Source organism: Neurospora tetraspora, assembly GCF_033439725.1.
Source record: "Neurospora tetraspora strain CBS 560.94 chromosome Unknown B0H65scaffold_1, whole genome shotgun sequence".
Lineage (NCBI taxonomy): Eukaryota > Fungi > Ascomycota > Sordariomycetes > Sordariales > Sordariaceae > Neurospora > Neurospora tetraspora.
In genome coordinates this window covers 8,342,502-8,366,484 of record NW_026944383.1, presented here as the reverse complement: position 1 = coordinate 8,366,484, position 23,983 = coordinate 8,342,502, and the positions used below count along the sequence as shown (strand labels likewise).

Sequence of the window (23,983 nt, the reverse complement as noted above, 5' to 3'; positions counted from 1 at the left end):
CCTCTACGGCTTCCATTTTGCAGGGACCCAAGATCACGACCACAGCGCGCTATCAGCTGACAGTGCAGGCGTTCCGTTGTTAGTGCAGGTACAAGGTACTTGTGAGATGGAAATCTAAACCACAGCCACACCCAGTGACAGACACCAGCCACATAAACTCTCAAAACGCGTCCGTGCACATCTCTGGCAGCCCACATTTGGGGCTTGCACACCAAACTGCGTTTTTGTGTCGAAATTCAAGTTGACCAAGTCGGAAATTCTGCGCTTGTTGCCCGCTCCTCGTCACCAGATCACACACCCCCCAACCGCAGTCTCAGCACCCCCAAAGACAGCCAAAATGGAGAACGATCGCGGCGAAATTGTCGACCTGTATGCCGCCCCCATGTTGATTTTTTGTCTCTTGTGAAATGCTAATGGAGGGATTCGTCTAGTTACGTCCCCCGCAAGTGCTCTGCGACGGGCCGCATCATCAAGTCCAAGGACCACGGTTCTTGCCAGATCACCATCGCCAAGGTCGACGAGAACGGCCGTGCCATCCAGGGCGAGAACATCATCTACGCTCTCTCCGGCTTCGTTCGCGCCATGGGCGAGTCTGACGACTCCCTCAACCGCCTTGCCCAGCGCGATGGTCTCCTCAAGGCCGTCTGGAACCCCCAGCGCTAAGTGCCTGGAGTGTTTTTGAACGAATGAGGCAATGGTACGGAGACTCGAAATCACCACTCAACTATCAGTTTTGCTGATATGATACCCCACCAATTCAGACAATATCCGACATGATCGATCTGGACACAAGAACGACCTGTGGGAAAAAACAGGCACGACTTGGGACGAACAACTACTGGCAGCGGGACCACGAGATTGGGTTGGGAAACTCTGGGATTTGCGGAAATGCATCTTTGATTGACAAAGGCTCAATGGCGTCAGAAGGATATTGTTTCTCATTCGGAAAAATACACTGGCATTGATGATCTGAACGAATTACGTCCGCATACCGTCCGTCCACCGATTCCTCCTCGCCAATACCGAACATTTCACATCCGATCGTGATACTGCACCGAATCCAACCGACCGTGATATTGCACAATACACACAAAACACACACATCCCCCGGCTAGACAAGTCTCCCCGGGTTACAATACTCGAGGCTGGGGATTCTGGAGCTACCTTGATAGCTTCCATGCCGCAGATTGAGATCGAGGCTTTGAAAGGCTGTGACGAGCGAGTGATTCGTCATGGTACAGATACGAGTCTTACATGCTGTCATTATCCTTGTGTTTCCACGGCCTGGAAGTCCAGTTCTCCAGGGCTGTGTTTCAATCTCCCTAAGAAGAGGCTGCTATGTTTTGTTTTGTGATATGTGCCGACATGTTGAGAGGGGAGTCCGTTTGCAAGGCAGTCGATATCAGAGAGGAAAGTTCCTCCCAATAAATGCTTTAGACGGATCCTGTTGAATTGTCTCTCCATCCTCGTTGTTTTCGTTCGTCCCAAAATTGCCATGGAAACCCGCATGTCCCTGCATTTGGAGATCCGCTGGCGATGCGCTAACAAAGCAACTGGAACGGAAGCGGCGCGATCCGTCTCGATTCAAGAACACCATGACGTACCGCAGAGATCGAGCGATCAGACTACACCAAGCATCGCCTTCCAATCACACGCGCATCACAAAAGTAGTTCTGGTGAAGCCAAAGTGATTTCCGTTTCCTTTCTGCTTTTCTCATTCAACTTCCATGTTTCGCACCATCCGCATCTCGACACCAAAGACAAGCGTCTTCCCATCAACCAACATCTTTCAGAACCCCAAATCTACAATGGCGCCCTCCAAGCGCAAGGCCTCAGCGCCGCCTCAAACCTCACGCATCAACGGCGACCCATCAACCGACAAGAAGCGCAAAACCACCACCGATGCTCCTCCCACCAACCCTAACACCTCCTCGGACCCCCTCCGGACACCACACCCCTTCTACAAGGACTCCGAAACCCACGGCATCGTCCTCCGCAAGTTCTACCCGCACGAAATGTCCAACGCGCGAGCGCAAGCCTATAACGACAACGAGCTGCCCCGGCCCATCGAAAGCCTCTATGCCGCACTAGCTGAGACCGCCGCCCTCCGCAAGTCCTTACCAGTCCGCCAAGCGGTAGTCCACTGGTTCAAAATGGATCTCCGGCTGCACGACAACCGCTCTCTCTGGCTAGCCAGTCAGAAAGCTAAGGATGCGGGTGTGCCCTTGATCTGTCTTTATGTGTTGAGTCCGGAGGATCTGGAAGCGCATCTGAGGGCTCCCATAAGGGTGGACTTTATGTTGAGGACGTTAGAGGTGTTGAAGAGGGACTTGGAGGAGTTGGGAATTCCGTTGTGGGTGGAGACCGTGGAGAAACGCAAAGAGGTGCCGAACGGGATAAGGGAGTTGATGAAGGGCTGGGGAGCCAGTCACTTGTTTTGTGCGATGGAGTATGAGGTTGATGAGTTGAGGAGGGAGGCTAAGCTCGTGAGGCTGCTGGCAGAGGGGGAGGGGGATGAGAAGATGGTGGCGGAAGTGGTGCACGATACCTGCGTTGTTATGCCAGGAGCACTGAAAAGTGGAAGCGGAGGGCAATACGCTGTTTACAGCCCTTGGTTTCGAGCGTGGATCAAGCACGTGGAGGAGAACCCGGAGTGTCTGGAGATATACGAAAAGCCTGGACCAAACCCTCCCGGCATAAAGGAGAAGTACGGGCACCTCTTCACTTGTTCTATCCCTGAGGCCCCAGAGGGCAAAAGACTGCGAGATGACGAAAAGATTCGGTACCACGCTCTATGGCCAGCAGGCGAGCACGAAGCACTCAAAAGGTTGGACAAGTTCTGCGACGAGGATATCGGCAAGTATGCAGAGAGGAGAGATATCCCGGCCAAGCAGGGGACGAGTAACCTTTCAGTGCACTTTGCTTCGGGGACGTTGAGCGCCAGGATGGCGATACGTACGGCGAGGGATAGGAACAATACCAAGAGGCTGAATGGCGGGAACGAGGGGATTCAGAGGTGGATGTCGGAGGTGGCGTGGAGGGAGTTTTATAAGCATGTTTTGGTTCATTGGCCCTACGTCTGGTACGTTTTCCCCCTTTCCCTCCCCCCCTTCCTGTCACAAGGTATCCAGCTCCCACTAACACCGTCCACCGCAGCATGAATAAACCCTTCAAACCCACCTACTCCAACATCGAGTGGTCTTACAACCTCGACCACTTCCACGCCTGGACCTCAGGACGCACCGGCTTCCCCATCATCGACGCCGCCATGCGCCAAGTCCTCGCCACAGGCTACATGCACAACCGCCTGCGCATGATCGTCGCCTCCTTCCTCGCCAAAGACCTACTAGTAGACTGGCGCATGGGCGAGCGTTATTTCATGGAGCACCTGATCGACGGCGACTTCGCCTCCAACAACGGGGGGTGGGGATTCGCTGCTTCTGTCGGGGTTGATCCACAGCCGTACTTTAGGGTGTTTAACCCCTTGCTGCAGAGCGAGAAGTTTGATCCTGAGGGCGAGTATATCAAGAAGTGGGTGGAGGAGTTGAGGGATCTGAAGGGGGGAAAGGGTGGGGAGGTGCATGATCCTTATGGACGCGGGAGTGAGGAGGTGAAGAGGAAGTTGGAAAAGAGGGGTTATCCGAGGGGGATTGTGGAACATTCGGGGGCGAGGGAGAGGGCTTTGGAGGCTTATAAAAGGGGGTTGGCGAGGGATTTGTGAAGGGTGATCGTGTTGTTCTTGTTCATGATCGTGGCATCTTGCTTTCTTGTGTGTAGAAGTACGAGGAGCTTCTACATACAACAACGGCATGGTGATATATGACTGCCTCCCGTCTTGAAGTGCACCACCACACGCACCTGCGTTGAAGGTGGTGGGACCCCTACCGCAATTGGGAAGTGACTGGAGGGTGATCTGATGATCGGAAAAAAAGCAAAACAAGGAGCACGGGATGGGTATGACCTGAGGAGACAAAGCCCGCCCGTTCATTCACTCGCCTTTACTTCGAGTTCTCTACCTGCCTTCGTCCCAAGTCCCAACCCAACGGGTATATAGTGCAGGTCCTTGGCACTCTTTCCCGTGGTCCGCTGGTGTAACTGGTAATACGCCTGGTCTATGGAGATTGCTTTACCCAGGAATTAACCTGGGGGATCAGTAAACCGCCGGTTCGAATCCGGCGCGGGCCACTTTTTTTCGGTCATTGTTACCCCTTTTTTTTTCCCCTCTTTCTTTTTGTTTTCTCTCTTTTCGCGTTCCCAAGTGAGCACAACAGCTTCGCTATATGAGCCATCCCCAGCGTAGCACAACAAGCTTTTAATGGTTGTATAGCATTGTTCGCCTCGACTAGATCAACGAAGGTTTTAAGGATCCCAGGTGTTCTTACGGCACTGGCGTCCACGGGTGCATAATTGCCAACTTGAATCCATAACGCCGATCAAAAGATGGGCGATGTTAGGATTAGGCGGCCAGGCCCTCGGTTTACCCACCAATTGGCGTTTTCTTTTTTCGGCTTCTTTTCGTGGTGTGTTGTTTGCTTTTGATTAGGCAGTTCGGACCATGTCGGTTATGGTCGTAGTGATGCCGTGATGCCGCCGGCAGTGGATACCGATGCCCGGGTCCGGGGATAGCGGCATCCCCACAACGGAGCGGAGCCGAAACCCCGGTGCGCTAAGGGGCGCTTGTGGAGCCACTATTTTCAGGGCCAAATGTCTTGGCTGACGGATGCGGGGAACCTGGAATGGATTAAGTAAACACAAGACAAACTCCAACGAACGAACCGAGGTTGAAGGGCATTTGCCCGGGAATAGTCATTTCATTGAAAAGAGACACAGATTCACTTTAAATCATAGTTACCGTATTTGCACCTCGCAACGAAAAGCCATGAGTTCAGCTTGTCTCCGCTTCACGACTCGAAGTGGCATCGGCAGCAACGTCCGCGCACTCAGTACAACCCGACTCACACAACATCCGGCCCGCAGGACCCTACTCGCATCTAGATCCCGCACCCACCGTTACAACAACCCTCAAACGACATCACCATCGCTAACACCAACAAGGACCTTCACCACCACCATGCTCCCAAAAGCAGAGATCCCACCCCTGAACAAGGCCCCAGGAACCGGCCCCCTCCCAATCCGCCCCTCCTCCTCCGTCATCCTCCTCTCCCCCGCCAACCAAGTATTACTTCTCCACCGCGTCGCCAAATCCACCTCCTTCGCTTCCGCCCACGTCTTCCCCGGCGGCAACCTCTCCTCATTTCACGAGGGCGATGACTACCCGCTGCCGAAGGATGCGGAGTTGCATAGGGATAGTGAGGCGTACCGGTTGGCGGCGGTGAGGGAGACGTTTGAGGAGAGTGGGATATTACTGGCTAGACGGCAAGATGGTGGGGGACTACTAGAGTTGAGTGAGGAGGAGTTGGAGGAGGGGAGGAGGGAGGTGTTTGGGGATCGGGTCAAGTTTACGGCTTGGTTGGAGGGGAAGGGAGGGGAGGCGGATATTGGTGAGTTCCGTTCTTTTTGTTTTTTGGTCCTTGGTCACAACAGACGGAGGGAAAGAGGGAACGAGTAGCTAACAAGAAACAGAAAACCTCATCCCCTTCACGCGCTGGATCACGCCCCAAAACCAGCGCAAACGGTTCACCACGCAAATGTACCTCTACATGCTTCCCCTGAACACCACAACCGCCGAATCGCAGACCAGAACGGTGGTCCAAACCCCCACCCACGATGGCGGCGTAGAACACACCGCCGCGCTGTTTGACTCCCCTTCCACCTGGCTGGCCAAAGCCTCCGCGGGCGAAATCATCCTGTACCCGCCGCAGTTCTACCTTTTGACGTTGATCAGCCGGTTTTTGCCTAAGCAATCGTCAAACTACGACGAGCAACGCGAGAAACTGATTTCCTTCCTGCGCCGGGTACCGACGAGTTCAGTGAAGCATCCCACCTCCGACATTCCGTGGGCGGAGAAGGTCATGAGTCCTGAAGTGGTGAGCTTTGCTAAGCAGGGGAGCTATGGCAACGGACGAGTGATTCTGGGACTGGCGAAGCCGGGGCAGGAGTTGATGGATAGTGGACGGGGAGGAGACGTGGAGAGGGTGGTGTTGGTGGATTTCAGGAAGGAGGAGGTGGAAGAGGTGAAGGAGGAACAGACAGAGGGAGGGGAGGTGGTGAAGAAGGTGGTCAAGACGGCGGTGAGGGTGCCGAGGGATTTGGAGGTGATGGAGAGGGCTGAGGCTATGGCTATGGCTGCTGCTCCTGAGAAGAAGGGGAAGGGGAGTAGTAAGCTATAGTTGGTTGGTTTATGGGTAATAGATTACAAGTAGGAGGATAGGCAGTCCTCGACTGTCTTGATGCAATCGATGCTGTCCGCCTCCTCCTTTAGTTCCCTGGCCCGTTTCCTCACTTCCCTCCCCTCCTCCTCGTCCATAATCTTCTCAACGGCCTCCCCTAACTCCTTCACATACTCGTCCCCATCTCTCCACGACCTGGTCAACTTAACCCCATGTCCACTCCACTGTATCCTCGTAGCATTCTCCGCCTTGTCCTGTTCTTCTCCTGCGACAACCATCGGCACCCGGTGACCGATGCCATGCATCACTGCGCCGTAGCCGGCGTTGCTGACGAATACATCAGCGTGGGGGAGGATGGCGTCGTAGGGGAGGTAGTCCGCCACCTTTGCGTTAGGCTGCACTACCACGTCCTCTGGTAGTTTTCGGCCGCGGTGTCCCAAGATGGCCACCACCAGAGTGTCTTCTCGTCCTCCCAAAGCTTGGATAGTCGGAATGATGAGTTGCCTCGGATCGATCTCCACCGTCCCCTGCGCCACCACCACCACTTTCTTCCCTTCCTTCCTTGCCAGTTTGACCTCATCCACCAACACTTGCTTTGCCTCGTCAAGAACAGGCACCGACTTCGGCACCACACCAACAAACTTCCAATTTCCCGGCCACCCCTCTTCCGTCTTGTAAAACCAACTCTCGACACCAACCTGACAAACATGATCATACCCGACAAAATTCTCCCCGCTCAAGTACGCCCAGCTTTCCCGACCCTTTTCCCTTTCGCGTGCCTCCATGGCTTTGGCAAAGTCCTTCCCGCCTGCTTCTTCCACTTTCTCCACCAGGAGCTCTTTCAGATCCCTTGTCTCCACCTCCCAGTCCCTCCACGTCTCGGCGATCCGTTCTCGGTGAGCAGAAGTAGTACCAAACTCGACGGGTTCGGAGATAAGTGGTGGGATGTCCACAGACCGGAGGGGAGGGACCATAACGCTGACAGCGATGGAGCCGATTGGCATGGGGATGTCAAGGGGGAGGGGGGCGGAGTGGAAGAGAGGGAGGAGGACGTTGGACATTGATTCTGCTACTACCACCACTCGAGCAGAAGGGGAAAGCTGGTGGATGTGGATTAAGGCGGCCACGAGGGAGCGGTGCCGAGCCGGAATGGGGGAGGTGAAGAGCCACCGTAGGTCTTCGAAGACGCGGTCGCGCCAGGTTGGTTTGGGAGTATCTTGGACCACTGCATCTTTGTCGGTGGTGGCCCTCTTGGAGGCAACGAACTCACACTCGTTAAAATCTGCGTCGTCGAGAAAGGGGAGAAATTGGACTCCCGTGGCGGATATGGTGGCCTTGTAGGCGGTAGGACCAAGGTAGAAGACGGACCAGCCGCGAGCGTGGAGGGCGGAGGCTATGCGGAGGGTGGGAGTTATGTGGCCAGTTGCTGGGACGCTGGTGAAGAGGAGGATGGGTTTACCATCGTTGACTTGGTGGGAGCCCATCTTGGGTGTTATTGCGGGTGATGTTGATGCTCATGAACGGGAATATAGGGGTCTATGGAGTGCTTAATATATCTTGAGCGTGGCTCAACGCTGTTAGCCGCTGACCAACGCCTTTAAGCGTTGAGGTTTCTAAGCGTTGAGATTTCTAAGCGTTGATGAGTTGGCAGTCCGGAGTTGGTAAGTATCTCCATGGTGTGTCCACTTTGGATTTAGACCCGAACCCTCTTTCCCTGAATTCCCAACCGTTGGGCCGGGATAAGTAGGATGCTAACATTGTGCCAATTAAGCTGTTGACCGTGGAGACAAGATGCTTGGATCGATAAACTAGTCTTTGAAAGTGAGTAAGCGTGGTGAAAGGTGAGTGAAGACCAAGTACTTGGATATGGTCAACACACCGAGGTGAACCTTGGCTCACCGAGCTCACCTTCCCTCATCTCGATTCATCCCAACCACTTGGTCTGCAGTGGCTACACGGCTGAGGCAATAGCCGTTTCACATGACAGCTTCTGGAAGAACAACAGGGTGCATTGAGCATTAATGGTGGGGGAAATTAAACATCAGAAACGGGAGAAACAACCAAGCGGGCCAAAAGTTTCCGGGTAGAACAGAACCGGCGGGATGGTAAAGTAGAAATGAGATATTTGTCGACATGTTCCCGGCCAGTGTTCCTTCCTCGTAGGGCTCAGTGTCTGGGATGTGTCCTCCTGAAGTTGCCCAAACCATGGCGGCGGTCCAGGCACCGACAGCGATGGTGGACTTCTCCGCACTCTCCACTTTTCCCGTGTCCCCACTTGGTCGTAAGTCTGACCAATTGGAATCTATTCGCTTTCGCATCGAGCCGCTCTCGTCTGTGCGCTTGCAAAATACAACCACGGCAGGATCTCACTCACCCAGCATTTTGCACCTTCCGTTCCAACTTCCGCCTCGGGTTCATCTCTCGTTCATCTGGCACAAATAGGGCTTTTTCTGAGAGGAAGGAGAGAAAGAGGAAAGTGTCTCGTGAAATTGCCACCTTTTTTGAGACACATTGAGCCACAGCCAACACCCCGCGAAATCCCACGGCCGCACAGACTCGAGGCTGTCATTTCTTTTTCTTTTTCCTTGTGATCGCTTCAGACATGGGGTCAGAGTCCGAGTCTAGGCTTCTGATGAGCTGAAAAAACCTCACTCACGAGATCTCCAGAAAACTCCACAGATGTTTACCATGTCTGAACTTTCGACATGGCCAGATGAAGTACAGGTACTCAAATGAGTAATATCTCTAGCATGGGATTCACGATGCTCAAGTGAGTCCCAGCCAAGAACTCGACCTCAACTCCCCCGGACGACCTGTCCAGTGTCAGCGTCAAAGCCCGTCCGCATGGCACCACCAACTCCAACATTGTCACGAGCGGAAAGACCCTCACCGGTGAAGGCTAGTTGAGCCTGGACTGCCGCTATGTACTATCGGGGAGCTTCCCAACTGCGTCTCTCCCGTCCAGTACCAGGCTCGAACAAGCAGCAACCGTTGCATTGGGGGTTACCATGCTTCCCCAGAAATGGCTTCAACTTCCGCTGCTACTCTCCCGGTCTCTACCTAACTGGTGGCTTCGGGGCCATACTTGTATCCGCTCTTCCCCCGGACTCCCCCTCTCATGAAGCCCTTCCACTACCCACGAAGCTAAGGTAGTGTTCAAACCGTTCTCGATCTTCACAGACAACAGAGAGACAGTGTCGAGGTTGGGTTATCAGACTTGGGCCTTGATTAACAACAACGGGAAACGATCTACATTCGCGTACGATGAACAGTACTACGAATAGTACTACGGCACCAGCAGAAATATGCGACCCGTATCATACCTGGCCGCCAGAAAATGAACGAGCACATGATTCCCTGAGGCCAAACATTTACGCTTCGAGCGTTATTTGCTGGCTCATAGCCGCTATTCTTGTTGGGTTGCGGCTATACACGAGGGGCGTCATCATTCGAGTGTTGGGGCCCACGGACTGGAGTATCTTGGCTGCTTTGGTGTTTTCGTTGGCTACGAGTGTTGGGACTATAGAGCGTGAGTATCCAATGTTATTCATTCAGCGTTATCAGATGGGGATACTGACGCTGAGCAGAGGCTATCCACGGTTCCGGCATCCACGTTTGGGACATCAACTGTTCGGATACAGCAGCGGGAGCGGGTTGGTTCAGGGTACGTTCCTCTCATTCTTCAACAGGACAAAGAACGACCTGGACGCAGCCACTAACATCTCTCACAACAGGCCTCCTGGTACTCTCTAATCTTCTACACTCTCTGCCTCTACTTCTCCAAGCTTTCCATCTTACTACTCTACATTCACCTCTTCACCTTCCGCTGGGCCCGTCTCGGTGGCCAGATCCTTCTCGCCGTCGTCACCATCAGCCACGTCTACATGCTCGCCGTGTGCTTCACGGCCGCCATCCCCTTGAATTCCTACTGGGACTTCACCATCCAGAGAAAATGGACGGCGCCCCAGTCAATGTGGTGGTCCGGCACGGGGCTGCATATGGCGACGGATTTTCTGATTTTCTTGTTGCCGCTGCCTGTGGTGTGGACAATCATGTTGCCCAAGAGGCAGAAGATTGCGCTTTCCGCAGTCTTTGGGCTGGGTTTTGTGTAAGCCTCCCCCCGAGCCCCGTCCCCTTTTCTGTTTGCCCGGTCACTAACGTACCCTGCCCACCACAGGATCTGCTTCATCTCCATCATCCGCCTTCTCAAGCTCCTCGAAGTTAATAACACCGACAACCCACAAATCGACTAGACCTACACCGTCGCAGGGCTCACCTACCTCACCGCCGTCGAGTGCAACGGCGCCATCATCTGCGCCTGCGTCATGACGTTGAAGCCCTTCATCGTCAAGTACTTCCCCAACTTCCTTGCCTCCCGTTCCCGCTCCTGCAATGAAAGCAACGGACAAGGCGGAAGACTGAGTGATAGTATCACCCCGCCTACCATTGGATCAAAGCCGTTCAAGCCTCCGGTATCAGCGGCAGAGGCCGAGTATATGAGACGGGGGAGGACGAATGCTTGGATGGATGGGGGGTATGTGGAGCTGGATGATACGTGGGAGGGGTCGGAGGGGACAACGGTGAATGATGTGGAGGTGAAGGAAGGGGTTGGGAGTAAGAAGGAGAAGGAAGGGAAGGAGGAGCATTCTGGAGTGAGGAAGTGGAATAGTCTGAGGGACCACCACCACCACCATCCGAAAGGGAGTAGGAGTACTGGAGGAGAAGGGGGGATCCAAGTGAGGAAATCGGTGCATGTTACGGTGCAAGTTGAGCAGTCGATGGAGCATGGGAATGGGAGTGGAAATGAGAGCAGAAGTAGGGTAAGTGAGGTGTATGAGAAGGGGACTGCGTTGTGAGAGGGTTAAAGGATGAGATGGATGATACCAGGTTACGGGCTATGGGCGTTGTATGTTTATGAGCGATGATACCAAAACACTTCTATCAAGGTACGATTAGGCATGATCACGTATTGACTTAGAACATTCACGTTGACTGCAAGGAGATTTCAAATGGGAATCAAACTGCTTGAGTGTATAATGCTATTTTTGTTTGTGTAGTGGAGACATCTATGAAGAACTCCTACTCTAGGATGCATTCTGTCTAGCTTCGAGATGCGGCAGCACATCTCTTTTTACTGCTCTACAAGCTAGGAAAAGACCAGTTACTAGTAACCCCAAGCCAAGCGGACATCAGAACCGCCGGCTTCGGTTCTACAGGCGAAGAAGCTGCCTTTCTCAACCGTACTTTTACCGCCGTCGTAGGCTTCGGCGCGGGATAGGTATGGACGAATGGTTGGACTTGAGCTGGACGAAGCGCTACTGGTGGTATAGGTTCGAGTTCGCTGCCATTTTGAGGTGATGGGTCACCGAGGGTGAGGTACTCCATATTCTCATCCAGTTTAAATCCACTACTACCAAGCCTCAATGGCTTGCGGATAATGCTCACAGGGAAAGCACTACTGGTTGGCCTCGGCGCCGGCGTAGGACACTTGACCAGGAAGTCTCTGACACCTCCAGCAATCGGGACTACCGGCTTGCCGTTGCCGGCTCTTCTCCTCTTTGTCTCTCTGCTGTCCTCCTCTGAATCCAAATCCGAGTTGTAACAGAAGCGAGTGTAAGAGTTGCCGACTTGTCGGTAGTCTGGGACGCCAGGGAGGTCACTTTCGTCGTCTGTTTCGGACCAGGTTCTCTTTTTGCTGACATGACTGCGGTTGTGAGGTGTACCAGTGTGTGGGTAGCGGAAATCTTCTTCTGAGAGGTACGAGACAGTTGAACTGTCAGAGTCGGAAGACGAGTCGTAATCGCAGAGGGTCATTTTGATATATTTGTCGGTGTTGCAATGCCGAGCTTTCTGTTTGAATTCGTCACACTCCTTTTCTACTCCCAACGCTTTCGAAGAGGATAGTGTGATTGTTTTATATCTCGCTCAGTTTGGTATCCCAAAAGACGCTGTTCAGTCTTGTCCCCAGCATAAAACAGCTGGGTTCCTTATAAGAGACGGAACAACTCGCATTGAATCTGATAAAGCCATTGTTCAGTCGATTCATTGTTATGGTTCATTGCAAAGGTAAACGGAGATCAAGTAACCAAGGAGCGGGAACGGCCCCCGGGGAGCCGGGAACAAAGGAGTGTTGTTCAGTTGTCCGCCGAGGTCGCGAGTCCATTGACTTGAGGCTACTGGAGCCTATCGGGAGATCTCCGCTGCACAAGGGCATTGAGCTTTGTATTGGAGCCACAGAGGTCTCGGATGAGGACTCTCACTTGAGTTTCGACGGTGTGGTCGACGAGTGTCGAGTGATGCCGAGCCGAAGATGGAGAGATTCTCACGGTCCAGAGGGTTACGTCAGCAAACGGGTGGAGTAAGTGATCAGTCCCTAACAGATTCAGCGCTATATGAGGCCATGACTTGATAGTCTGATAACTGCAGCCCTGTCTCCGCCGACCACCTGCTCAATGACGACACCCACTTCATCCCAGGAACAGATGCACAGATGCACAGCAGCACATCCAGTCCTGATCGAGACATCTCCCTCGATAACATCAAGCAACACACTTCTCTTCTATACATCCATCAGCTCTTTAGAGCCCACAAGTCAGTCGAACCAGACACGCCTTCTCCAAGTCATACCCATTGAACACAACCTGTTCGTCCAAGACAAACTCGCACAAAGGACCTCAAGAGAAGTGGAAGCAAACAACAAGCTCCAACGGAAAACCTCCAGTCCAAGCACACCTCTTCACCACCACCCCAAGAACAACCGCAAAACCATCATCCACACCAGACCCAAAATGCCCGAAATCACCCGCACCTACAACAACCCCCTAGCCTCGCACCAAGCCCGCCACCACCACGACCTGCGCAGCGGCCCACAAGAGCCCTCTGGCGGGGAGACGCGCGCCCAGCACGAAGCCGACAAGCCCAAGCACCCGGTAGACGAGGCATTCCGACCGTCGCACGTGTTGGGTGCGGAGAAGAATATCGGGGCTCCTGAGAAGCTGGATGCTAAGAATCAGAAAGAGGGGGGGGCGTTGACGGGTGGAGGGTTGAAGGAGACGCTGGATATGATGGCGACGGAGGAATATAACCCATATAGGGAAGGGAAGAAGAGTCAGAGGTTGCAGGAGGGGTTGCCTAAGGGGGTGGGAGGGTTGGAGGGGCGGGGGAGTGGATTTGAGGGGGCGGGGGAGCGTGTTGAGGAGTAATGGATCGAGATGAGGAGGAGGGAGGTAAGATGGGGGATGGGGAGGTGAGAAAAGTGAACAAAAGCGTTGTCGGGTACGGACCGGTACCTAGTTGTAGCTGTTAGAACTTGGAAAAGTGCTGCTGACTGGACTCTTTTCACGGAAGAAATGGAAGGGACCAGACCGCCCGGTCTCTGATCACCAGGGGCAGTCTCGCAAAGCTCAAGCTAGAGCAACCAATAAACGTTCTTGTTTACTCGATCTACCAAGGCTAACAACTTCCGATCCTCGAAGTATTAGAGGTATGGAGGCCATTTATTCCCTAGACTTATGACGCAGAAAGATCGTGAGCATGGTTATACCACTTGGAAAGCATCTCGTTCGTGTTGCCTGGAGACTTGGGAACATATTCGTTCCCGTAGTCGGCGCTGATTTGGCCGTGGCTTGGGTGATGGTGTATGCTGAGCCTGTACAGCCATCTGTGGAAAAAGTGTTAAAAAAGCACACTAATCGAGGAATGGCATTTCTGTTGATCAACGCAAGAACAACGGTAAAAAATATATGCAATGATAGTGGTGCTAATGCTTTAAGGCCGTGGTTATAAAGACTGGTGCTGCCTTGGAGTGTCCGCGGTTCCCGTCTGGTTGGGCTGATCTACAAGTAAGAAGCGGTCCTTATCTTCAGTTGTTTCTCTTGTTTTCGGCGCCTTTATGTCCCATGAATCGAGAGGCTGTCTGTTAGCATCTTCCATTACTCATGTTATTCTAGATGTCGATGTGCAATGTTCGCGATGTTGTCGTCCAATGATCTCCTCCGCCGTTACCGTCACGCGACAACGGTCAGCGACAACGGTTGGCTGATTCATCAATCTTCCTTTCCCTTTCCCTGCGCCGATACGCGGAATCAAGTGAGCATTCGCTCAAGCAAGTCATTCTCGCAGTTCAACTCTGCCACCCAAGCACGTGAGGTTCAGCTGCGCCTCTTCTTCACCTTTGCCCCTCGAACCCCTCTGCTCGTGCGACCAACACCAGGACTGCCACCAACCAATTGGCCGAAAGGCCCGATCGATTCAGATTAACGAATTTGATGGTTCGACGTTCTGTTTGGATGGCTCTGATGGTGAACAATTACACAGTAACATCAGCAAGCAAAAGAACGCTGCATCTGCATCTGGAAAGTGACGTTGCAGGTGGAGATAGATGCAAGGGGACCCTTACTATGATATCTTTCACAACATCGACAAGGGGAGCATGTTGATGGGATGGTGATACTCTAACTCAACATGACATGACTATGACAAGATCAGAGAAACGATTAAACATGAAATAGCATTATTGAAACGTATAAGCTGGACAACATAGTATTTGCTTGTCTTGCCGCTTGTCGTCTATTCATCAACCACAGACAAGATCCCATCGCAATCATTCCCGTCATCTGCTTCATCCGTCATGCAGATACGAAGACCGTTGCTTGCATCGTTTCCCCACGTAAACGTTGAAAGATCCTGAACGCCATCCGCAAACCCTTGCCATCCCCCAACGCCAGTATCATCCATTATCTGCCTTCCTTCTCCATTGTTGGATAGGTATCACATTCGCCGTTGTTTGTTCATCGATCGATGATGGATGGTGGTTTGATTTGTTGATTGTCGCCTGTCACCTATCTCCATCCCCGCATCGTCTCTCATTCCGTTTCCTTCTGAATCAAAACCCAGCTTACTGGAACCGTTGCGCCTGGTTAGGCGGCGGCCCATCAGGCGGGGCAAACTGCTCATCCGGACCTCTGTGGTATGCACTCGCCGGCTGCTGGAGCTGGACACCTTCTTGCTGGTTGCCATAGTACCCGCCGTTCAGGTCCGGCTGCTTCTGGCCATTCATGTTCGGTGCGTAGTACCCTCCTTGACTGCCCGGCGGCGGCTGGGCGGAATACTGAGGCGGCGCGTAGGGCGGAGGGGCGGGAGCCATCCAGCCAGTTCCGTACATGGGTTGCGTACCTTGGACGCGGCGGCGGCGGGAGTTTCTTCGTCTACAACATTTGATGTTAGTGGTGATGGGTTAGGTGATGATGGGAGGGTAGGGGGACGTACGCCATAAGGAAGACCGAGAGGAAAACGCAAAGAATGGCAATGCCTAGTAGGACCCAGCGGCCGTAATAATACCAGGCGGAATAGCAGTAGTAATTGTCGTACGTATCATAGAAACAGCGACTAGACACATGTTAGTGATGCTGGAGTATTGCTGTTTTCGATAAATGGCTTACTCTCGCTTGGCGATCTGGTGGACCTGGTTGGCCGTCTCTGCTAGAGGCGCCATTGCGGGCTGTTGGCGGGAGTGGATTTTGCGGATTCCTTTGATTTGGATGTCTTTGCTGCAACAACGATGTCGATGTCGACGGACTCGATTGTGTCAAGGAAATTTGAGTGTCAAGATTGAAATGAGAAAATGCAAAAGTGAAAAAGAGAAAGTGTTTCGGCGGGACGTTCCTTCCCTGGGGGGTGACGTTGGATTAAAAGTGGAAGTTCGATGTTCAGGGCGTCGTCAGGGCGCCGTGGCAGGAGGGGCTCAGACAGTCACAGGTTCAGACTTCCAGGGCAGTGACGGGGAAGCTGCTGGGGATGGAAGGATTGACGCTCGTACCCGAACGTACAGCGAGGCACCACTCCAACGGGTAGGCACCTCTAGCAGCTCGTGAAAAAGCCGGAGAAATGGGTCCGATGTTCTTGTTTCTGGTCAATCCTTTGTTTGTGCTTGTTGTTGGAAAAGACAAGCAGTGGCTGAGCCAGATGGCTGACTGAGCAAGATCGAAAAGGTTCGACACTGTCAAACAAACACGTCGGTCACCAACTCAGACTCCCATCAAATTTCACCTGTCAAACGAATGCTATGGTGGTTAAAATAGGGGTCACCAAGATCATCAATGGTCTGCCCAATGGCTCACCTTTCTAGCGAGGACCTTCACCTGCCAAGTCGCCGGCCGGCCGCTTAGCCGAGACCAGGAAGATAAAACATCGGCCGATCCCACGTCGTTTCTCGGACAGAACTCAGCGGCCAAGTAACCAACAGTCCATATGTATAAAGGGAAACCAACCGCCCGCTGCAACGACGGCGAGCTCGTATGGGTTAGTATAAATGGCATGTAGTTGTGGTTGCCATATGGTTGCGATATTAGCCGTACCATTGCCTTCTTATTACATACCTGCTCATTTCTTTGCTGCGCCTATCCATTACATATCGCTGATATCGGGGAGTGTTGCCCAATCAAGGTACTGTAACCCAATTCCTTTTCGTGAGAGAGACGGGAGTATTGGAATGATGACGACCGTCACTGATTGTGGCTGTCTGTCTGCCTGTGGCAAAGTCTGTGGCATGAATAAACTGTCCTTTGTTGGCATCGTCGGTGGAAGTGAACAGACGTATCAACCTTGAATATCAAACTCAACGTTGTTCCTGTCCACGGAGCCTGGATGCTTCGGTGCGACAGATCGCATTGCGCATAAAGCGATCGTCCATCAATCTTGAGAGGCCGCCCGTACGCCAAGTCCCTTGCAGTTGCGCAGACTGGATAACGAAGACAGTGGCATGACAGACGGCGCTTTGTGTTATGGTGATGTTTCACTGCGATGATGCAAAAGGGAGGAATTGCACTCGAAAACTTTCCAAGTCCAAAAGAAATTCATTCGTTCCTCTGGATCCTGTACAACCTTGTTCGCTGCGAGGCACAACCTTGCCAAGACTGCCAAGCAATGTGCAGCACAAACTCCACGCTTCAGGAGTGACAGCTGTTGGCGGCCCGCTAGCCCAGACCCTGCCGGCCTCGACCACGTCTCTTGGGCGCGCACCGACCGCAGTGACCTGGACCACACGCTCCTAGCAGCCCAGCGCACCTGCACTCGCCCAAGGCCACCAGCTGGCTTAGTCAGCACGTGACAGACTTTAGCCCCATTCGTTTTCCCCTCCCACACAAATTTTGAGGAACGACTCTGAAAATTATCAAGTCCCGAACGTACGCATCGTCGTGATCTTGCCATCCAGACAAAATGGCTACGCAAGCGGTCCAGGTTTTCGGCAAGAAGAAGAACGCCACGGGTATGTCGAGATATTGCATTTTGGAAATTCTGGCATTTGAGAGCGACAATTGCTGACCGGTGCCGTCTTGCGACAAATGTAGCGGTCGCCCGCTGTGTGCAGGGCAAGGGCCTCATCAAGGTCAACGGTGTTCCCCTTAAGCTCTACGCCCCCGAGATCCTCCGGGCCAAGCTCTACGAGCCCATCCTTCTCCTCGGCACCGACAAGTTCGCCGAGGTCGACATCCGCCTCAAGGTCTCCGGTGGTGGTCACGTCTCTCAGGTCTATGCCGTCCGTCAGGCTGTAAGTTTGGAAATCGCGACTCCGAGAACGTTTGCGACAACAGATATGCTAACAAAATTGTGTTTACAGATTGCCAAGGCCATTGTCAGTATTCCCCGATTTACGATCCCCCTTTTCCCCGACCGATAACACTTTGCCGAATTCCATGACGCGATGCACACACAAACATACATGCACTCGAAGAAACGCGAAGACGAGAAAACTAACCAGGGCATTTTTGGTGGATTTACAGGTTGCCTACTACGCCAAGTACGTCGATGAGCACTCCAAGAACACCCTGAAGACCGCCCTCATCCAGTTCGACCGTACTCTCCTCGTCGCCGATCCCAGGCGTTGCGAGCCCAAGAAGTTCGGTGGTAAGGGTGCCCGCTCTCGCTTCCAGAAGTCCTACCGTTAAAGGGCTACTTGGAGACGACGGTGGTGGTGTTTGGATGGTTGTGGTTGTGCGCTGGCTGCTTTTGTTGGCGGGCATCATGATGCGTGGACACGGCGGACGGCGTTCTTCGGCATTGCATTGATCAAGAGAGACCCGAGTCAAGTTTCCGGACGACCACGATATGGCTTGCTGCTTGTTTGCTGAGGGAGGAATTATCAGCAACAAACACGGCCGTGTGTTGCCGCATCTCGGCCAGAGATAGAGGGAATGCAAAAAAAAGACTCGAGTCCTTTCTTCTGTTTTTTTTATGCAGACCTCCCAAAAAGCGAAAGAGATACCACACATCTATTACACTACAACAGGTCCGAATTTTTGGTGGTTCAATGATCAATCATGCGCGAAACGACGATACATAACGACTGGTTCAGCAACGTCACATAGAGAGAGAGCTCGAAGGGTAGAACTTAGAGCGATCGAACCTCCAGCACACCACACAAAAAGAAGGATCAAGCCATTTCACGTTCCTCTGCGGTGCCCGTGTTTGTGCCGTTATGCGATTGTGACTGGAGGCAGCAGGCGAGCGAGTGCTTCGCCGGTGAGTCGCGGTGATGATGTCACTGATGCTAACGATAGAGTCGACCGAGCGACCGTCCGGTATGAACATGGGAACCAAAAAGGCTAGGGTGACTCGGGGACAGCCTTCAGGCCTTTCTCCTGGTCAGCATCTACGGTCAGTGTCGTAGAAGCTGTCTCTGGTCTTCCGCAGTTCATCACGACGCTTGGGCGACGCGGCCGTGTGAAGTCAATGACAATGACAATGATGTAAAAGGCAGTCGGCCTGTAGTCTCAAGGGTCTCTCTGACACTGGCATACCTGCTTCATGAAAGGTCAGCTGCCCTTCGGTTCAGCCCTACGATCATCGTGATGAACCTCCGAACCACTGCGTATCTCGTATGTAGCCTTGCCAGACTGGGTGAACAAATCGGGATACCAAGCCGAGCAAGTGATGTCGGGTGTGGTGATGTCCTTCTTCCCAGTTCCCAAGGCTTACAATCCGCCAGGTACACTGAGCAGTACATCAGATACCACCCAGGCACTGCCAGGTCAGATCAATTTGCTCCGACATAAAGAGCAAAAGAACGAGACTGGGAGTTCTACTCTGATTCACATGATGTTACACCCTCATATTCAGTCATTCACAGCCAAAAGTGCACACTCAGCCCGGCTACTGTTGTCGCTACATCTCGTTCCTTGCACTCACATGGAAGAACCCTTCAACAATCTTCTCACAAATGCTGCTAAATCACAGTAGACTTGAATTTCTTCTCACAACAGGATTCCGGTGACAGAGAGAGAGAGAGAGAGAGTAAAAAATGCATTGAGAAGCCGAGAACAATGCGAGTGCGAGTCCCGTCCCATGTCTTCCCATCCCAGCAATCCATCCCCCCTCCAAACCGCTGCGCAGCCCTGCGCTCTCGCTCCAGCCAATCAGACCGACCCACGTCAATAAACGATGGAGTCGTGTCAGTTCGAGGGGTCAGGGTCCCGGTCTGGTTCTTCCCAAACCCAGGGCGCCCAAAAAAGACAATGAACAAGGACTGAGTCTAGAAATTGGGAATGGATATATACAAGGGGCTGTTCCTCCCTCCTTTGCTCTTTTCCTCCTTTTTCATCAGCTTTTTTGGTGTTTTGTGGCAGATTGTTCGGTCGGTCGGTCGCCGCGTCTCTGGCTCTCACTGCACGCAATGGGTGAGGCCCGGCTGCAGCCCAATCATCAACAAGCTGTCTTGGCCTCGTTGGGCCTCTCCCACTCACACCACACCTCGCTCACCTTATCGTCACCGTTCACCGAGAGATTGTACGGGTTCATTGATACCGTCCGTTGTCAGTCTTTGCGATCGGGCCGCACATGGTTGAGTATTCTCGCTTTTGTCACGGCGTCTTCTTCATCATACGCTCCAGTCTCGGACATCACAGTTTGGTTCTCGAAGCTCGTCAATCATCATGCTTGTTGCTATTACCTACCTCCTTATATTTCCCTTCCTGTCTGCTCCATGTCCTTACACGATCGATCGCTCGCTCAAAGTTGGCTACAAGAAGAGAAGTGGGAAAGGCAAAAGTTACAAGGCTAACCAAAAGTGTCCCTTCTTCATCATTTGAGATCCTATTCCCTTCTCAAACCCACTCCCGACTTTCCCATCCATCAGGTATCCAAAAGAAAGAAAAAAAAGAAAGAACACACCAAAACTGGAAGAAGCACAACAAAAACACCCCATGCCCATTACCCCTACTCCCCTTCCTTCCTTCCATCCAGTGAAGTTTGAGTGGCGAGTGCCATTTCCATTCTAAAGTTCGTTGTTCGCCCAGCCGTTGCCAGCGGACATTTTTCGTCATGAACCAGCTCTTCCATCATACCAAAACGACCATCAACGTATAGCAAGCAGCATCGCCAGCACGTTTTCGAAGTACCGTAAGCCCGATTCGATTCGATCCGGACCGATCCGACGTTGCCGACCGAAAGATACCTCTACCGAAGCAAAAGCGTCTTTTGTTTTCCCGTCGAAAGGGGGTTACCGAACCGAACCGAAACTCGAAAGTCGAAAATCAAGAAAAGAGCAAACCCGGGTCGACACCTCTGGACTGCTGTACCAGTGATAGCGTCGTCGGGCAGGAAATCGAACCAAAAACGCGGGGTATGGGGGTATAACCGCAAAAGAAAAGCCTCAACTCAACGGCCTGGCGCAACATCTCGGTCTCGCTCCTGCCGCTTCGCAACGCCTGAGAACACACACCTCCCTCACTTCCCAGCAAACCTCATCAGCCACTGCAACACCGCATCGAGATTCATCTCCTCCTTGGCCGAGATCCCATAACAGCTGACCTCCCGTCCGGCGATACTCTTCAAATCCATCGCATCAATCAGCTCATCGACACTCAGCCGTTCCGGCAAATCGGATTTATTGCCCAACACCAACAAGGGGATCCCTTGGAGGGTTTCGTTTCGCATGAGGGAGTGCAGTTCGTCCTTGGCCTGCGGGAGAAGACGAGGGTCGGCGATGTCGACGATAAAGACTATCGCGTTGACGCCTCGGCAGTAGCGCTCCCACATCTGCCGAAAGCGCGGCTGGCCGCCGAGATCCCAGCATTTGAGGGTGACGTGCCCGCGTTGGACGCGCTTGAGGTTGAAGCCTACTGTTGGGATGGAGCTGTGGCGTGGGGTTAGTCGTGGGGAATAAGGAAAGGGAGGGGGGTGTGGAAAAGGAAGAGAAAGATGTCGCTTACTCAAGGGTAAATTCTCCGCCCTGGAAATGGTCAGCAAAAGCTTCAGTGATGGAAGAGGTGGGATGGCGTTGGCAACTCACTGAAATAACCCTCAGCAGTGACGTCTTTCCTGCATTCTGCAAGCCGATCATGGTCACATCCATCTCCGTCGCCCTGTTGTATCTGACATGTGAGCAATCGATGCGACAGGCAAACTGGCCAACGCCCATGACTACTCACCAGAAGGTTCTGAGCAACCAGTCGTAGACTTTCTTGAATAGCCCGGCCATGGTGGGTGGTTGATGTGAGGTAATGCGATGACGGTAGTAGATGAACAGAACGAGAACGAATGAAATCGTCGGGATCCAAAGGAGTTATAGACAATCTCGTAGGCGTAGTCTGGACTGGTCAACAGGTGTATGGTCCGGATATTGATAGCAGCGCACGCAGAGCGGCAGGCAGGTCTCAGTCGGGATAATACTTGTGCAGGCAGACGATATAACAGGTACAGGACACACAAAGAGCAGATAGCGAGAAGAAATAAAAGTTGAATGTCTCGTATGACTCTGGCACACCCGTCGCGGGCTGGCAATCTCGCAACGAGGTGGGAGATGCAGTCTTGTGCGATATGGGATATGGGGTGGTTGAGGATAGTCCGTCCGAAGCCGACGCGGGGCTGTCTGTCTGTCTGTCTGCTACTGGGATGCCGCGCGGGTGTGAGAGTGACCGAGTGAGTGACTTGACTGTGTGTGTGTGTGTGAGCGACCGGGATTCCGTACGGGCCGCCGCTCGCCAAGGTGAGATGATGAATGACCTCTCTCTTCTGGAGGAATGGTGGTCCGTGCCTCGAGCGGTGATGATTGACGAAGGATGTACTGTAGTACACAGATTAGAGCGGCTAAGACTCGAGTTTCATTCGTTTCCCTCCCAGGGCAAGTAGAAGGCCGGGGTTGTTGGCGGTGATTAGACTGCAAGCGTGCGAGGGCAGATATCGACGAGCGAGGGTAGTAGAGGTAGCAAATGTTGGGAGATGATCATCGGCGGGGAGACAGACTGGAAAGTTGCGAACTGGAACTGAAATGGGAACTGTGTGATACCCGCCCGTGATCACGGACGAGAGCGTCTGAAAAGAGGGACCGGGAAGACCAAAGTAGGGTGTCGAAAGTATCAATGCTAGGGTCTCAAGAGACTAGCTCGGGGGAGAGACTGGGGTTGACGGCGGCAGAGGCGGAGGCGGCAGCAGACTGAACTAAAGGTCGCACGAGGAAGAGAAGACGGTGTGCAAAAAGGTCAAGTCTTGGACAAGACAAGGTGACTAGACTAGTCTAGAGACTGAAGAGTCAGGTAGTATCGGCGGCCTTGGTTTTGAGATAGGATGGCGGATGGCGGATGGGAAAGGTGTTTAAAGTTGGATCGAACTGCTTGCCCTGAGGTTGCCGCTGTGAGATGCTGATGCTGGGATGGGATGGGATGGCAGATGGCAGATGGCAGATGCTGCTGCAGGGACGTTGCTTTTGTGCGCAAGCAACGGACCAGTAGATCAGTCAACCGGGACAGTCTTGTAAAGTTGCCTCCGGGTACTGTTCGTTGATGTTCCAGGCCGATCCGATCTGGATTCTCTTGGTCTGCAGTGACTGGACCTCGAGTGGGCTGCTGGTTCGTCCGTCCGTCTGTCAATCAAGGACCGGGAACTGGATGGATCTCGCTCGTCAGTGACAATCAGATCAGGGCTCGGTAGCCGGATGGATCTGCCCTGCTCTAGTCCCCTTTCTTCTCCAAAAGCTGTGTATCCTTAGAGAACCGTCGTTTGTGTCCCTTGACGCTGGAACGATGAGACTGTGACTAAAGACCCTCCGCTTGCCGGATATGCGTGTGCTACTGGTAGAGTTGAGTGAGGATACTGACTGTACCACGAGTAGTGATATGAGGCCGAGATGTAAAAGTCAAGTTTGTGAAAAACTTAGGAGACTGAAGACTTTTGTCATTAAAGTAGCAGTCGCAGACCTGAAGAGCCTAGAATGGAACAAGAAGGTGTAATCGGTTGTACTGCGTAGAGGCCACCAACAGACGCAACAGCGGGGTAGTTGCATTCTTCTGATTGGCTCATTGAGCTTCCAGGTTTCCCCACGCTTTAAGGCCAACGATGGATCCTCTTTCTCGACTTCAGATTCATGTTTAAAAGGTCAAGGACCAGGCCTCAGTCCTCAGTCATCACAAGGCGACCTCAATATTGGTAGGGAAGATTCTCCTGCGGTGCAATCCTGCAGTGCCATCATGACTCGAACTGCTTCCCGTTCAATAAGGCCATGGTGAAACCCGAGCAGCTCGTGTGCTCAAAGTCACCAAGAGACAGGGCCACTTTGCCTCGGGCTTAAGAAGCCCATGCATGTCTTGGGTGAGTGGATGGAAGCTCTAGTCTGCGATACCTCTACTTCTAGTGATGCTGACAACCACCACTACACTAGGCACAACTCGAGGGTCTCCCGGCTCATCGACCAATGCCACAAC

General features: G+C 52.9%; 10 protein-coding genes and 1 pseudogene across 11 annotated transcripts; 7 read left to right on the top strand and 4 right to left on the bottom strand.

The window, feature by feature from the left end:
- Positions 1-205: 205 nt before the first annotated feature.
- Positions 206-692, top strand: B0H65DRAFT_73355 (40S ribosomal protein S21). The gene is made up of 2 exons (XM_062831337.1): positions 206-369; positions 432-692. The coding sequence occupies exons 1-2, from the start codon at positions 338-340 to the stop codon at positions 661-663; spliced, it is 264 nt and encodes an 87-aa protein (XP_062687643.1). The 5' UTR covers positions 206-337; the 3' UTR covers positions 664-692.
- A 1,035-nt stretch (positions 693-1,727) lies between these two features.
- On the top strand, positions 1,728-3,721 carry B0H65DRAFT_415975 (deoxyribodipyrimidine photolyase; the record flags this gene model as incomplete). Its single annotated transcript, XM_062824012.1, has 2 exons — positions 1,728-3,082; positions 3,157-3,721. The coding sequence occupies 2 exons, from the start codon at positions 1,728-1,730 to the stop codon at positions 3,719-3,721; spliced, it is 1,920 nt and encodes a 639-aa protein (XP_062687642.1).
- Positions 3,722-4,080: 359 nt separating this feature from the next.
- On the top strand, positions 4,081-4,185 carry B0H65DRAFT_t42 (annotated as a pseudogene). Its single transcript has one exon. The product of its transcript is annotated as a tRNA-OTHER (tRNA).
- An 886-nt stretch (positions 4,186-5,071) lies between these two features.
- On the top strand, positions 5,072-6,290 carry B0H65DRAFT_545463 (uncharacterized protein; the record flags this gene model as incomplete). Its single annotated transcript, XM_062829379.1, has 2 exons — positions 5,072-5,501; positions 5,584-6,290. 2 exons carry the CDS (start codon positions 5,072-5,074, stop codon positions 6,288-6,290), a joined length of 1,137 nt encoding a protein of 378 aa, XP_062687641.1.
- A 12-nt stretch (positions 6,291-6,302) lies between these two features.
- B0H65DRAFT_73314 (UDP-Glycosyltransferase/glycogen phosphorylase) lies at positions 6,303-8,041 on the bottom strand. The gene has a single exon (XM_062831336.1). It carries the CDS (start codon positions 7,772-7,774, stop codon positions 6,314-6,316), a length of 1,461 nt encoding a protein of 486 aa, XP_062687640.1. The 5' UTR covers positions 7,775-8,041; the 3' UTR covers positions 6,303-6,313.
- A 1,513-nt stretch (positions 8,042-9,554) lies between these two features.
- On the top strand, positions 9,555-11,146 carry B0H65DRAFT_545461 (uncharacterized protein; the record flags this gene model as incomplete). The annotated part of the gene is made up of 5 exons (XM_062829378.1): positions 9,555-9,819; positions 9,878-9,954; positions 10,025-10,398; positions 10,468-10,510; positions 10,544-11,146. The coding sequence occupies 5 exons, from the start codon at positions 9,555-9,557 to the stop codon at positions 11,144-11,146; spliced, it is 1,362 nt and encodes a 453-aa protein (XP_062687639.1).
- A 151-nt stretch (positions 11,147-11,297) lies between these two features.
- B0H65DRAFT_72752 (uncharacterized protein) lies at positions 11,298-12,225 on the bottom strand. The gene has a single exon (XM_062831334.1). It carries the CDS (start codon positions 12,102-12,104, stop codon positions 11,430-11,432), a length of 675 nt encoding a protein of 224 aa, XP_062687638.1. The 5' UTR covers positions 12,105-12,225; the 3' UTR covers positions 11,298-11,429.
- An 853-nt stretch (positions 12,226-13,078) lies between these two features.
- B0H65DRAFT_506006 (uncharacterized protein) lies at positions 13,079-13,492 on the top strand (the record flags this gene model as incomplete). Its single annotated transcript, XM_062828035.1, has 1 exon — positions 13,079-13,492. One exon carries the CDS (start codon positions 13,079-13,081, stop codon positions 13,490-13,492), a length of 414 nt encoding a protein of 137 aa, XP_062687637.1.
- Positions 13,493-15,186: 1,694 nt separating this feature from the next.
- On the bottom strand, positions 15,187-15,783 carry B0H65DRAFT_545458 (chitin synthesis regulation, resistance to congo red-domain-containing protein; the record flags this gene model as incomplete). Its single annotated transcript, XM_062829377.1, has 3 exons — positions 15,187-15,496; positions 15,558-15,677; positions 15,731-15,783. The coding sequence occupies 3 exons, from the start codon at positions 15,781-15,783 to the stop codon at positions 15,187-15,189; spliced, it is 483 nt and encodes a 160-aa protein (XP_062687636.1).
- A 1,724-nt stretch (positions 15,784-17,507) lies between these two features.
- On the top strand, positions 17,508-18,235 carry B0H65DRAFT_416789 (40S ribosomal protein S16; the record flags this gene model as incomplete). Its single annotated transcript, XM_062824056.1, has 4 exons — positions 17,508-17,556; positions 17,639-17,838; positions 17,908-17,922; positions 18,071-18,235. The coding sequence occupies 4 exons, from the start codon at positions 17,508-17,510 to the stop codon at positions 18,233-18,235; spliced, it is 429 nt and encodes a 142-aa protein (XP_062687635.1).
- A 2,776-nt stretch (positions 18,236-21,011) lies between these two features.
- On the bottom strand, positions 21,012-21,765 carry B0H65DRAFT_414316 (P-loop containing nucleoside triphosphate hydrolase protein; the record flags this gene model as incomplete). The annotated part of the gene is made up of 4 exons (XM_062823909.1): positions 21,012-21,420; positions 21,497-21,516; positions 21,577-21,649; positions 21,716-21,765. The coding sequence occupies 4 exons, from the start codon at positions 21,763-21,765 to the stop codon at positions 21,012-21,014; spliced, it is 552 nt and encodes a 183-aa protein (XP_062687634.1).
- Between the last annotated feature and the right edge of the window lie 2,218 nt (positions 21,766-23,983).

What these genes read in the sequence shown, in the direction of transcription:
- B0H65DRAFT_72752 (XM_062831334.1), bottom strand. Translation starts at nt 12,104, where the DNA reads ATGACCCTCTGCGATTACGACTCGTCTTCCGACTCTGACAGTTCAACT.
- B0H65DRAFT_73314 (XM_062831336.1), bottom strand. Translation starts at nt 7,774, where the DNA reads ATGGGCTCCCACCAAGTCAACGATGGTAAACCCATCCTCCTCTTCACC.
- B0H65DRAFT_73355 (XM_062831337.1), top strand. Translation starts at nt 338, where the DNA reads ATGGAGAACGATCGCGGCGAAATTGTCGACCT. An exon ending in CGCGGCGAAATTGTCGACCT is followed by an intron (nt 370 to 431) that starts GTATGCCGCCCC and finishes GGATTCGTCTAG; the next exon opens with TTACGTCCCCCGCAAGTGCT.